General features: G+C 39.0%; 1 protein-coding gene and 1 pseudogene across 1 annotated transcript in view; one reads left to right on the top strand and one right to left on the bottom strand.

The window, feature by feature from the left end:
* Positions 1–3549, top strand: part of LOC104124896 — a 3759-nt pseudogene extending 210 nt beyond the window's left edge.
* A 5645-nt stretch (positions 3550–9194) lies between these two features.
* Positions 9195–13738, bottom strand: part of SCAMP1 (secretory carrier membrane protein 1) — a 42036-nt gene continuing 37492 nt past the window's right edge. The window contains exons 7-9 of the mRNA XM_009637274.2: positions 12249–12350; positions 10231–10348; positions 9195–9401 (exon numbers count right to left, since the gene is read on the bottom strand). Coding sequence (XP_009635569.2) covers positions 9195–9401; positions 10231–10348; positions 12249–12350 — 427 coding nt within the window. The remainder of the gene's footprint in view (positions 9402–10230; positions 10349–12248; positions 12351–13738) is intronic.

Below are 13738 nucleotides of genomic sequence, written 5' to 3'. Positions count from 1 at the left end.
ATTGATCGGATTGCCTTACCCACCTTGGTCACTTAGGAGAATTTGGATTTAAAATAATAAAAGCCAGCACATTTTTTTTTTTCCTTCTACAAAAGAGAAGCCTATTTTAATTAGGCTTTGTTTCCAAGGGCTCCCCTTACCTGTGAATATTTCACCACCACCTGGTTTGGTACCATACTTCCACTGAGGTGCTTTTTGATACTGAACTTCCTTAAAGTACAGTGCCTTCTCGGATAGTAAGTATCTGTCGGAGAGAGCAAAGTTGACGTGATGCAGTTTACACCAGTCTTCAAGCATTTAAAAAGTTGAGTCCCTGCCAGGCCTCTTCGTCTTGAAACTCACAGCACAAGGTGTGTGCCACTTGCTACTTAGCAGGTAAATGATTTTGTTTCCACCGACTAGACAGAGAAGCCGTTACGACACTGGCTTTCACCCGATTCTGGTAAAACTGTTTGAAATCGCCACTGTTAGAAATTTTCTACAGCCTTTATTACAACTCCTGCAATCCCAAGCAGATGACAACTCCCCACAGCGCAGCTGGGCATTATCTTGCGAATGCCAACAGCCTGGCCTGGGCTGTAGCCTCTCCTACAACCGTAGATCGCATGTTGGACTTCAGCAGTATTATCCTTTCTCTTGCCAGTGAAACCTCGTTCCTAGTCTACAGATCATTCTGCCTCACGACCCAGAGCCACGCGAGTCCTTAAGAAATTTACATTTTTCAGGAAGTCTTGCCAAATTCTACACGGCTGGGAAGATCTTTTCTGGTTTTTTGGTTGGTTTTTTTGGGGGGAGGGGGGGAGTTTGTTGTGTTGTTTTTTTTTTTTAAACCACATGTAGTATGGATCCTTTTCCAACTAAATCAGCAGAAATAAAACAGACCTTGCCACAAATGACATTCCTTCCTCAAAGGCAGTTGGTTCTATTACTTGTGGTGTTGCATTACTTACTAGAACTACTTCTGAAAACAGACTTAAAAGACATTTTAAAAAAAACAAAGGAAAGATACAACTGTGCCATAGGAGCAGTGGGGATAATTCATCTAAGAAGTAGTTCTAATGAAGCACTAAGTGAATTTTAGACTCCTCTTCTTACTTTCTTTGTAGTTGAACATCATCCAATGACAGTGTTGCTCTCCCATCGCTTCACTGGATAATACAGAGCAGAGATTCTTGTTTACGCCTGGTCAGTCCTTCAAAGTGTGCCATTAGTTATTTATAGGTATTAAAAAAAATCATTGTTACTGTACAGGTAGCGTGCCAATTCCAGTACACTGCTCAAGTCACTCGCAATACAAGAGCTGTTCAGCAGTCACGACCGCAAGCCCCGGGCCAGCCTCGAGCAGGGGCGAACAGGAGTCGTCACGGTGCTGGAGCACGCCTCCGCTGCCGGCTGTGCGGCACCGGCACTGCCTTGACCCAGCCCAGCCACCTGTGGAGCGGGCTCAGCTCCCAGCCCGCCATGCCCGTGCCCCGCACACCTTCAAGCCACGTGCCGGATGGATACGGAGGTGATCTCCGAGCCGCTGTGCGACAAACAAGGTCAACTTCTGCCGATGTTAAGAAGGGATTGTTTTAATCCAGCCTCTTCTAGCCTTCACCTGCTCCTGCAAACCACGTCCGCCACGTTCAATTGTAAAACGGGTAATTCACTTTTCTTTTAAATATTTTAAAAAAATGAAAGTTGTGGTCTGAAATAATTTCTGCCACCTGCTTGCACAAAGCAAATTTTTAACAAAACAAATTATTAGCACAAAGTGGTGTCCCAGGACAAAAATCACAGCAGGCACGCGCTGTCCACAGCCGTGTTTTTCTCCTTGTTCTTTTCCTGTAGAGACAAGGGTAGCACCTGAAGGGCGTGCTCTGGGCTCGTCCCTCAGGCCTGCACAGCACAAAGCGACTCGGCCCGTCCTTCCAGCGTTCCTCCCGAGTCCCCAGTTGGAGCATCTGACACAGAAGCTGGGCCACCAGCGCAGCCATGCTCCTGTGGGCTCCACACATGGGAAAGGGGAGCTAGGAAGAATAAGGGTAACATACGAATTAGCTAAAAAATAATTACAAAAGAGATGATTTACAGTTTTAGCTTTTCTTAGGTGGGTAGAAGTCCAGCGTCCACATTGCCGCTGCCAGCAGATCTTGACACTTACATTAAGGTGACAAATGCTGCTTTGGCTTGAGTGCTTGATTACTCAGAATAAGGCCAGTTCTTTCACAAGGTATAGAGGACATTACGTACTGCTTTGGCTTAGAAGTAAACAATGAATGACCAAACTTAATTTACATCTCTAGCTGACCTCTGCTGTGATGTTCAGAATGCTTAAAAAATTTTAATAGTGCGGTAAGGAGGTATTTTTAGTGGCATGTTTTGCTTTTGTTTGCATTTGTAACCAAGAACCAGCTTTTCTGCTTGTTGCTGGTATACTATCAACTCGCTCTGCAACAACATCATAACCAACTAATGTGCAAGAATATCCATGTTCATCACATAGCACAGATAGAAGACAGGCTGGGAAGAAATACATGAAAAAAATAATCAGAATTTCTTTTCTCAGGGTTCTGTTTTTCTAGCGAGTGATAAGATGGTATATATTGCAGATGATTTTTTTTCTGAATGAGGTTTTCAGGTGTAGGGTACACTCATTAAATTTGACAGCTGTTTAAAGTTGTTCCTGAAGTTCACCTCAGCAGCAGCTTTCAAATATATTAAAAAAAAAAAATCAGCTTAAAGCTAATCTAATTAATTTCATGAGGGGGCTGTGGAGTGTAACTGCTTCTTAATGTACATGCACTGCATAGGATCTAGAAGAATTTGCTGCAGATTCTTTAAAACCTGTGTGCCGATTAGTTCAGTTTAACTTTGTGGTATTGAAGAATTCTTCAAATATCTGTGGTTTGATCTACTTCATAAACTTGTATTCTGTAAAGTGCCATAGACCTTGTTGTTTTTTTTTAAATTGTAGCATATTTAAAGAAAAGATATATATATACACAAAATTGTGTGAGATGTGCAATACCAGGAATGGGTTTTGTTGTGGGGGTTTTTCCCCCTTAGTTTTTGCTTTTAAACAAGATATCTGAAAAGGGACTTCCCAGGGAAGAAGTGGCTGGAGTTTTGGGGGCGTGGACAAATTAAAGCGTAGAGTAATGCAATAGAATCACCGATTTTGAAGATTAATACAACAGTAGTAACAGCAGCTTAAAGATTTAACAAAAATCTCTGCTAATTGATTTGAAGCACTCAAGACCTATATAATGCAGACAATCCAAACGTGAAGCCGTGTCCACCTCTGGCAACACGCAATCTAAAAGCTGAACAGGCTCAGCAAGTTTTCTTATTGTGCTTTATCTATAACATGGCTCTGCAAAAGTCATTGCTACTGAGCTATTTCTGGGTTGTCTGTATTGCCTTTGTATCTGTTTTACTCAATAAAGTTCTCTGGATTCCGAGAGATTTTTTTTTTCCAGCCAAATCATTTCAGTTTTGCATTGTTATCCCACATCGGAGTATCTCACGTCCCCGTGGCAAAGGGAGAGGAGTTCAGGTCTTCCTTGAAAGCAATGGGTGCTGGTGCCCACCTCAAGGGAAGGACAGAGCCCAACAAAAGCAGAGCATGGCAGCAACCTATACACCACAGCTGCCCTGTATAGGACAAGCGGCTGTGGCAACCCCGCTAGAGTAGATTTCGAGCCATGGTTTATTTGTGGTACTGTTTTCCTCTTCTTGAGTCACCACTATGTACATGTTAGCATGAATGATGTACCTAATGTGTTATTTTTAATCTAAAATGCCATTAAAATGTGAGTTTTCAAACCTGAACCGGAGTCCGACTACATTAATTCAAACACTGGGGACAAGGCAAGCCACAGCAAGGTCGCTGCAATTGCACCTTTAACGGCATTTAAGATCCCAGCCCACTGATGTTGTTAGCGTGTCAGATTCCCAGCCAACTTCAACAATTACCACCACTTACTGATCAAAAAGTATGTATGTGATCTGAAATTGTAGTTCTGTGTTATACAATGCAGTTGCGTTAAAGAGCCTCTCCCGTTGAATGTGTGTCAGACAAGTGTTCTTCCTTGCACAACTAAAGCACTGCAGTTCTTTCTCATGAAAAGGGGTAGCAAAGGCTGTAAAACTAACACACCCTCAGCACACAGACTTCTAAAATGGTGCTTGCCACAATGTGTCTTTCTTATCCATCCCCTGTGACTGGAGAGGTTACAAACTGTTCCCTGAGCAGATTTACAGCAGAACCGGGAGTGAGGCTTTCAGCAATTTCAAGAGAAGTCAGGATGTCACCTTTGTCTCATAGTTGCTATGGTCTGTTTCTGTTACGTTTACATCTAATTAATTCCATGTAGTTTAATTACACTTCTGACAGTTTCTAAACTCCCAGGAAGTAGCTCTTGGTTAAAACGTGGAACATTTAGAAACTCACAGTGCAGAAGCAGTCGGGGGATAGGTGCCACTCAGTGCCTCTTAAGGATTTCAAAGCAGGTACAGATGCAGCATTATTCTACAAATACAAAACACTGCCCAAAGGAATTACAAAGTACTGGTTCGCGTAGCTAGAAGTATTACATCCCTTTTTCGGTGAGGTTAATGTTGGCAACAGGGGGCAGAGTTCAATTCCCTACTCAGGTGAATTACTACAGATTTCTGTGTTCTAGTAACTTGTCCCCCAAGCTCCAGCTAGGTGCAGAATGGTGATACGCAGAGAAAGTAAATGTGTATTACCAATATCAGAGGGACAGGAATATAAAGATGCTGTTCCTGTGGTTCACTGAAGGCTGGTTTTCAAATAGATGCCTTTTACTTGATTTGTGGTGCCTCCTTATCAGTGAAATGCTGAGAGCATAGCAATCGCTGTCCCTAACCAGCTTTAGCTGTCACTCAGGTGCAGTGGGATCAGTAATTTGGCCTAGCTGAGGAAAGTAAAAAAAAAAAATAATTCCATATTTAATCACATTATTCTGACCACTTCCAATTGCTCTCTCTCCTTAGACAAGAAGTATCACCCCACTGCCCAATCCAGCATATGCACTTTTTTCCTTAAAACATCAAAAATACAGGCGTAGCAAGGGCAACAGCCCTGCACTGCACAACAGCAACGCGTGCCTTGTATGGCACATGTGCGAGGACAGCGGCTCAGGCAATACATGACCTCAGCAGTGTGTGACACGGTATCTAGTTTAATCCTAGCATAAAGTTAAACTAGCATTCTGCTGCTGAGGTAACAAATCTGCACCACTGCTTCTGTAAGTCTTTCTGATTTTTCTACTGATGAGAATAAAAGCTACTTGCAGACATAGCATTAATCTGTAGAAAAAAAGTACAACTAATTCTTACATGTTTTAATGTAACTGAGTGAAACCTGACACACAGTTGGTTTAATTATCTGATCCACTGTGCCTTACAACTGACCGACAGCCAGAATGCTCTGGGTGCATGCCTTGGCCTTGACAGAACTCTCTTTCCAGAGGTGTCACTGAGTTTTTTTAATTGCAGTCCTCTTCCCTGTGCCGTTTTCTTTGTGTGTGCGTGCCTTCCCAACTTCGGGCTTACATGTTCTTGAGGAAAACTAGCCTCAGCAAACCAGAGGAATTACCTCCCCACAACAGCACTTAAATTGTGTAATAATTGTAACCGTAAAACATGACTGGATCATGCTGCACAGCTGTGCTCACTCACATAGGGAAGTACAAAAACCATCCCTTCAGTCTGCTGCTACTGCCATCCTAGATCTGTAAATTACAAAGAAGCAGGTTAAGCTGATGAAAAATTTCACTACTAAATGGTGCATGCAGGCACAAGTGTCTTCAAAACCTCAGGCCTGCTGTCTCCCAATGTAATCCTGACTGTACCTCAGTGCACTGTTCTCTGTATCGTGCATCCGCAAACGTAACTACATCACCACGGTCTAGATGAAGTCATTTTGCCCCTCAAAGAAAACCCAGTAATAAATTCAGTACTAGAAAGCAGGTGTTACAGTTGGTGTTACATGAAAAAATCAGACTGTGATAGCGCCTGAAAAAAAAAAAAAAAAGAGCAAGACACAGCAGTGACATAGAAATGTCAATTCACAGGCAGGAATTAGGAAAATAAACACTACCAAAGCAATGCTGTTTTCAGCAACTTCATTTTACTTTCAATAGTGTTCTAGGATTCACTGAATACCTGTAGAATTTCATCCAGTGATGATGAAACATGTTTAGATTTTAACCCTTGTGAATCTACAGCACAAGAAAGTGGGCTGCAAGTCTTTAAGAATTTTCTTTCTAACAGCTGAGTAGACTAATTCTCAGTATCCTAATGTAATTATTTTGATCATGGACATTTTGCTTCCCCATTTCAGCAGAATTACAGCATTTACATACAGAATTATAAAAAACAAGTGAGACTTCTACACAGATCATCCACCCTGCATGTTATCCTGACCCTTAGAAGAAAAATCCCTATATTGGTCAAAACTATACAGAGCAAACACCCAGGAAAAAAGTCTTTTTTTATTCTATGACACTGTGTTAATACAATAAATATACAAAACTTCTGAACTACTCAGACATGCAACAGAGGGACAGAAGTGCATTTGTACAGAACCATGACATTCACCAGGATGGCAGAGCATTGTTAGTAATTTACAAAATATACAAACATCCCTCAGATAAATAAAATCAACTCCTAAATTACAGATCAATGACTACTGACATTCCAGTGTTTAAACTCCATACTTTGTATTCAATTTGCCACAATACTACAAAATGACAACCTAAGTGGGTGCAATACTCTGATTAATTAATAAGAGACTGTAAAATCCGGGTTTTGTTAGGTACAAAATATTTTAACGAAGATCAGCCTTCTGTCGTCAAAGCTAAACTCAAACTTCTCCCTCGCGTTTGGGCTGCAAACCACAGATTTCTGGTTTCAACAATTCATGTGTAACTGAACCTTGATTCTCATTTAGGAGGTTTAAATCCATATATTCAACCCATGGCATTACAAATCAACAATCCCTATACACAGAACACTGAATATGTTTTCTCAAAGAGACTTTAAACTTTTGGGGAAAAAAATCTACCTGCCAAATTCAGGTTTTATTCCTAATGGTTTTTTTTCCATAATATATTCTGGTAATGTATGTTACTATGCAATCTTCAACTTAAGTTAAATTGCAAGGATGATATCCCTGGGATTCCTATCCAAGAGATACCAAGAGAATTGCTTAAATTTAGATTTAAATGTAATCCATAGCAGAGTTCCTACATACAACCCTCAAGTCAAGTTTAAAAGATTGTGAAAAGAACAATCTCAGTATACAGCTGCTAGATGATGCCTGATCTCAACAGAAAATGGTGGCTTTTAGCTGGAAAGCTTTTAGTAACGTTCCACACAAATTTAAGTTCAATGCTAGCATGTCCACTAGTATGAAATTTTAGAGGCCCTTTTACACAGAATATTTAAATTGCTTTTAACTTCATGATGCAGAGAACATTTAGAAGCAAGTTATATTCATTAATATGAACTTCAGCATAGGTGAAACTACTACATTTATCCAAATTCAAGTTGGATTTAAAGAAATTAGTAAAAGAAAGGAGACTAACAGGGACTTCATTCTAACAGTACAATACTGACGCAGGGATTAAGCTAGGGGTTTTCTTTTTTGTAATGCTCTTCCGTTATTATGAATACAGTACAGTGAGAAAGCATCTATGAAAGTCGGTCCACATTCAGAACATGGAGGGGCCCTCAGAATTTTACGCCGACTTACTAAAGGTGATTCACCTTAAGAGCTGAATTCATTTCAGCCGCAGCATATACTTGCACAGGTTGTGGGATGTGGTCCTTCCTGTTTTCATGTTCCACAGCAGAGTTTGAACACAACAGCCCAAGCACTGCGTGTAAGACTCATGAGGCAATTCAAGAATATAAATAGCATTCAAAGGAGAGAAACATGATGTTATACTAAGACCATTAAGAGTATTATCATGGTATGTACCATTATGGATTGTTCAGTTCCACAGCACCAGTTTAACCTCTCAGGCCTCCAGTTCAATGAGTTAAATTTTAACTTTGTTAAAGACGAAGATTTCTCACTTTTCCAACTCAAAATAGTTTAAAAGCTTTTTTTTCCCCCCAACTTAAATCACATCAGAGAAATGGCTGAGTTAATATTAAAATGAATTCAAGTATCTGTTAAATGCCATTGCTTAAAAAGCTTGGGGTTTGACAATATTCCTGTTAGAAAATTAAATACTGTATATTTAGGTTTTTGGACAAGCAGTAAACAGTGACTGACTAGGCTAGAGATTTAGTACCACCGTTAAACACAAATCTACACTTAAAAAAAAAAACAAAACCAAAACCAAACCCCAAAAAATCCCAAATACAACAAAAATACCACTGCACGTAGAAGTGGGAAGGGGGGAAAGAAACTAGTGTTCTATAAGTATTTGTTTCTCTTCCAGCAGAATTATTACTCCAAGACATGAATACTGAAATTAAAAATAGCAAATATATAATCATTTAGCTCTGTGATTGAAACCATCAGATAACTTCCTTAAACTGTACACTGCATTACACATTCTATTACAGAGAATGTTTATGCACCATAGTCATTTCTCACAGGGAGAGAATACTCCATGAAAATAGGTACAAACAAATGCTATAAAGTGGCACAGGTAAATTCTGGACCAGAACACTATTTAAACAAGATCATATAACTCAACAGGATTCATGCAAACTTACAGGTTTATATCAAAAGACTTATCCTAAAAAAACCCCAAGAAAAGAATTTACAATATCTACCCTACTGGTATTTGTCCTCCAGCAGCTGCTGAAATTGCAAAAGCAGTAGCCAAACTTAATGTTCTACATCTCTCAGTCTACCCCACCTCCTATAGCAGAAATAGGGAAAACAGTTCTTACTGAAGAAAAATAATTGATCCAAAGTGCTTTCCTGAAGTTAAAAAAAATACCAGAGTGAACCACTAAAAAACCTTCCAAATTCTTAATATGTTTATTTGATCATTATATACCACAACTCATTCTCAAGCCAATTGTTGAAATTATTTATCCCCCATAAAATATGGAAGGCTTTATATTCTAGAATGCAACATCTTAAAGAAGGGGCAAAGAATGGTTATCTTTTTTAAAATAAATAAATCTGTAATAAAATAAACCAAACGTTTCCCATTTTACCCATGCACAGCTGCAGAAGAGACAAACATGCTGTGTGAATTTTGATCTAGGCTTTCAGGGAATATTTGAGCTGCGCTGGTTGCTGCTGTTGATGCGGCGTTGGCTGCAGCCGTTTGTACAGTTTTGTTGGACATCACTCCCGTTGCAAACTCCTGCTGCGCTTTCTCAAAACTAGCACCAGTCGTGCGGTAGAGACCATGCACCTGCGGAGGTGGAAAAGCAGTGAAAAAATGGTGCTGAGCCTTCCATTTCTTGGTAGACTAAGAGCAAAGTCTCAAACACAAAGCAGAGCTGTGTGGTGGGGGAATCTGGTTTGCTCACGTTTTTAGGAGGATCCAGAAATGAGTAAACTGATTTTTTTCCACAAATCCTACAACTCTTCATTGCCCTGCTGCACACACAGTCTGACTGCACAGAAAGCCTGTAACTTTTTGCAAGTTCAGAGAGGTCTCACAGGTCTTTACTAGAATGTGTGTGCTATCTACTGCCTGAACTAACACATTTAAATACACAGACAGGCTGTATCCTTACCACAATAGAAGCAGAGAAATAAAAATCCTTTTCTGAGGTCCCAGGCATCTCCCTCTTCCATTGATTTTAATGAGAATGATTTTGGTTAAGAGCTGAAACTTAGCAGTCATTTGAATGACACTTCACTCAGCCTGATGAATCGCCACGGATTTGAAAACCACAGCCCAGCATCTACAGGCACAGTCACAGTGTCCAGTGCGTACCTACAGGTACAATCACAGTCCAGTACCTACCCTGCCACTGTGGGCTCACCTCCCAGTTTCTCTTACTCAGACCTATCATTCCCCATTTTAGTTTGCAGAAAACATGTGCACTGTACAAACAGCATTTCCTAACGCCGCAACAGTATAAGCAAAAAAGTACAGTTGTTAATAGGTAAGGCACACCCGCAAGAATTTAATTTAATCCTCATTACTTTGTGAGAGAGTACCTCTCTCAAGCAGGAAAGCAAAATCCAGATCAAACATAGGAAACAGAAGAGGGGAATAATGTGTAACTTACCTTTTTAAACATAACTAATGAGATAACGGCAGATGCTGTGAAAAGTGCAGCGATGATTATCATCATAATGCCAACAGGAATACTCTTATTAAGACCAGTAAGAGATGAAATCCACCCACTAAAGGAAAAAGAAAGGACAAACTTTACTAGCACAGCACACAAACCATTCAACCACAGGTATCTGCATCAAGAGACATTTTATAATCTCCTGCTTCTGATCAACTTTAAGTATTTTGGAACAAAAAGATCATGGGAATTTTACATAAGCATATTTTGGTTCTATAATAAGCTTTTAAAGCTTAGCTTCCATTTTTCCCAATGCATGCAGTGAAACTATATGAAAAATTGTAGTGAAGATGGTTATCCTTAGGCAGAATTGTGAAGAAGTTAGAGAGCTGCACATCAGCTTCTGGTGGTTTTTTGTCATATTGTCATTACAGACTGATTTAAGACTACATGGTTCTGTGGAAGAGAAAATGTCCCTAAAAACATAGCTTCAAACTTCTTTAAATATGAAACAAAACCATGCCACACACACACACAGAGCTTATGTGTGGGAAGACTCATTTAATTGTATCCACACAGTGATGCTTTCTCAACTGAGGTTAATATAATAATTTTTTGAAGTTGGTAGCATCAGATTAACTAATAGAGAAGATTGCTCTATCAGTATCTACTTCAAACATTTCCCCATTCTTCAAAATTGAAACACCAAGAGAAAATTACAATACCGAACTCGAAACCACAAAAAGTAGGTTGCCTTAAGAAAAATAAAACATTAAGATGGAAAAGATTCCTCCACAGAAAAAAAAAAGCAAAAAATATTTGTAAACCCAAACAACCTGACAACTTTCCTCTACCTGTTTCACATTCCTTTTACATCCCCTATGTCCAACTGGACTCTACCACAAAACTCCAAAATCAAAACTGTAATTAGCATTTTCTCACTATCTGGCTACTTTTCATACCCCTTCCCCAAGTGTCCTTAAAAGTACACTCCCTATACTTTGAGACTTGGTCCTCTTACAAACTTTTGTTTTGTTAGTGTCAATCAATGTATCTACAAAAAAGCAAAATAGCGGATTTGAGAGCAGAAATAATAAAACAGGACCTCCCCTTACACTACAGTTCTAAAGAAATACTGTTTTGTCTGCCTTACATATGTTTGGAGGTCAGCAGCAACTAGTGCTGATCAGAGGAATGTCACCATCCAGCTGCAGTACTGCCAGTCATAGCTCTCCATGCTACCAGCTGGCTACTACAACCATGCATTTAGTTAATTCAAATTTGTTGTGGTTTTTTTTTTTTTACTTTCCCCACGGATGGTGACTGATTCCCAATACCTTCTCTTTGTGAAATCTAAGTATTAGACCTCAAAGACTCAAATGAAGGATAATCTACATCAAAGCTTCATGTAAAAGCTTATATACTTAAAAGCATCAGAAAAAAAAAATCAACTATTACAGAAAAAGGAGCTGACTCAGACAAATGAGCTTTTCAAATAGTATCAAAGATACACCACTATATTCACCTAAATACATTGTTGATTTGTTCTTCAGATTTTAGCCATAAATTTCCTTAATAAGTAGTAAGTTTATTAATCTCATTAGAACTAGTCATACGAAATAATAAGCAAACAGTATGTTCTTACTGTTTGAATTATTTTCATTTTTCTCTAAGTTTTACTTATGCCTTAATATAGAGCAAATAACACCTCCACATACCACCAAAACAGAGGAGGTGATGTATAAAAATATAGTTCAAAATGGTTCACATTGAAGGGTAAAATTTTGACCAGCCTAATAACTAAAGTACCTCATGCTCTTCGAGTAAGTTTCGTGCACTTTTCCTAGTTAAGAGCACTCCAAAAATGCTTTTTTTTGAGTGCTAAATGTAACAATTCCAGTGAAGGCAAGGGTTTTTTTGAAAAAAACACACAGACAGCATTGCAGTTGCTATATCAAATATGAGTGTTTGTCTTACAGAGAGTACAATGCTACAGCAAACAGAATACTCACCAGTTTCCCCATCTTTGAAATCCTGCAGCTTGAAGTACATGTACAGCAAACTGACAGATATATACAAAGAAGAACACAAAGAACCTGAATGAACTGTCACTCCTGAAAGAGGGGGGGAAAAAGATTAAAGTAGCCAGGAAATTAATGACTTTTTGTAAATACTGCAGTACCAATCTAAACATTTTGCCTGCATTAACTAGACGAAAAGTGCTTTCATTTATTGACAGTGACTTGAGGTATTGATAACTCTGTGGTTTTGTAGTGTTTATTTTACGAGAGCTGCTCCTTCGTCTTTAGCAACGTATTTTTGCTCTAACAGAGGTGAGAATAGCAGCAAGATACTATTCCTTAGTGCTCTGTTCAGCACACAGCAGGGCCTCTTAGACTAAACACAGAAGCCTTGCTACAATACACGAAGAACAGAATTCTGCTCCACTTTCAGACTGAAGTTCACAGTGCTGGCAGGATGGGAAGAAAATATTTTCCTTGTAAAAGGAAATAAAATCTAATATGGAGTTACTGAAGCATAGTGCTGACCAGAACACTGAAGCAGTTGTTGCTTGAAAGCAAACCAGACAAAATAGGTTTGCTGTTTAAATTACTAAAATGCCAGCCTCACAAAGACTGAAGGTAAAAAAAAAACAAACAAAAACCCCACCAAACCCCAAATGTAATTGTACAGGCAAAATCTCAAAACCCTCAATTTATCACTATCAAAACAAATGAGCACGTGACATGCTTACTACCAGAGTCCTAAAGAAAGTAGACATCACTTCGTTAAGTCACAGAACCAGATTTTGCTCTTAATAGCTCTTCTGGCAGAAGGGAGTTCGTTCATTCTATTTATTCAACCAGTTCAGTTCAATAATGGTTTCATTTTTAGCTGAGCGACTGACTGGAAGTTGAATATGCGAGCGGTAGTTTTCCTTTTCCAAACAATCAGTATTAACTAAGAAAAGCTATGGATTTACTAGAGAGCAAATGCAAGATAAACTGTATGACTCCTCAAAGATGTACGAGTACTACAATATCTCCCTGGTTAGCAAAAAGAAACATCTCATTTAGTCTAAAGGTTAAGCTTAACTGCAATTTCTAGCCATCAATATTTCTCTACAATAATTTGTTAAAAAACCGAGAAGATCCTAAATCACTTTAATGTAAAAAACTGCCAAGTACTCTAAGAGTACAGGATTTAGAATCTCTACATGCTGGTTTTCACCACAAAAAAAAGTTCAGTTTTGCATACAAACCAACCATTCTATTCCTGAATACAAAGCTACCACACCTCACACTTGTGAAGTCTGCAAAGATTGCTAAAAGCTAGCAAAAATACTCGAGTTTGATTACTATGTACCCACTTTACTCATTCTTAAGAGTCTCAGTCTACTTCATTTATAGACACTGCAGGTCACTTAACAATGTAAGATTTTCAAGTGTAGAGATTTATGAAGTTCATGCAGGAAGCCAAAAATTTAAAACACTGCTACTAT

The sequence above is a fragment of the Egretta garzetta genome, unplaced genomic scaffold (genome assembly GCF_000687185.1).
Source record: "Egretta garzetta isolate BGI_Z169 unplaced genomic scaffold, ASM68718v1 scaffold424, whole genome shotgun sequence".
Lineage (NCBI taxonomy): Eukaryota > Metazoa > Chordata > Aves > Pelecaniformes > Ardeidae > Egretta > Egretta garzetta.
Note: the sequence above shows the minus strand (reverse complement) of the source record. Positions and strands in the feature narration are given on the sequence as shown.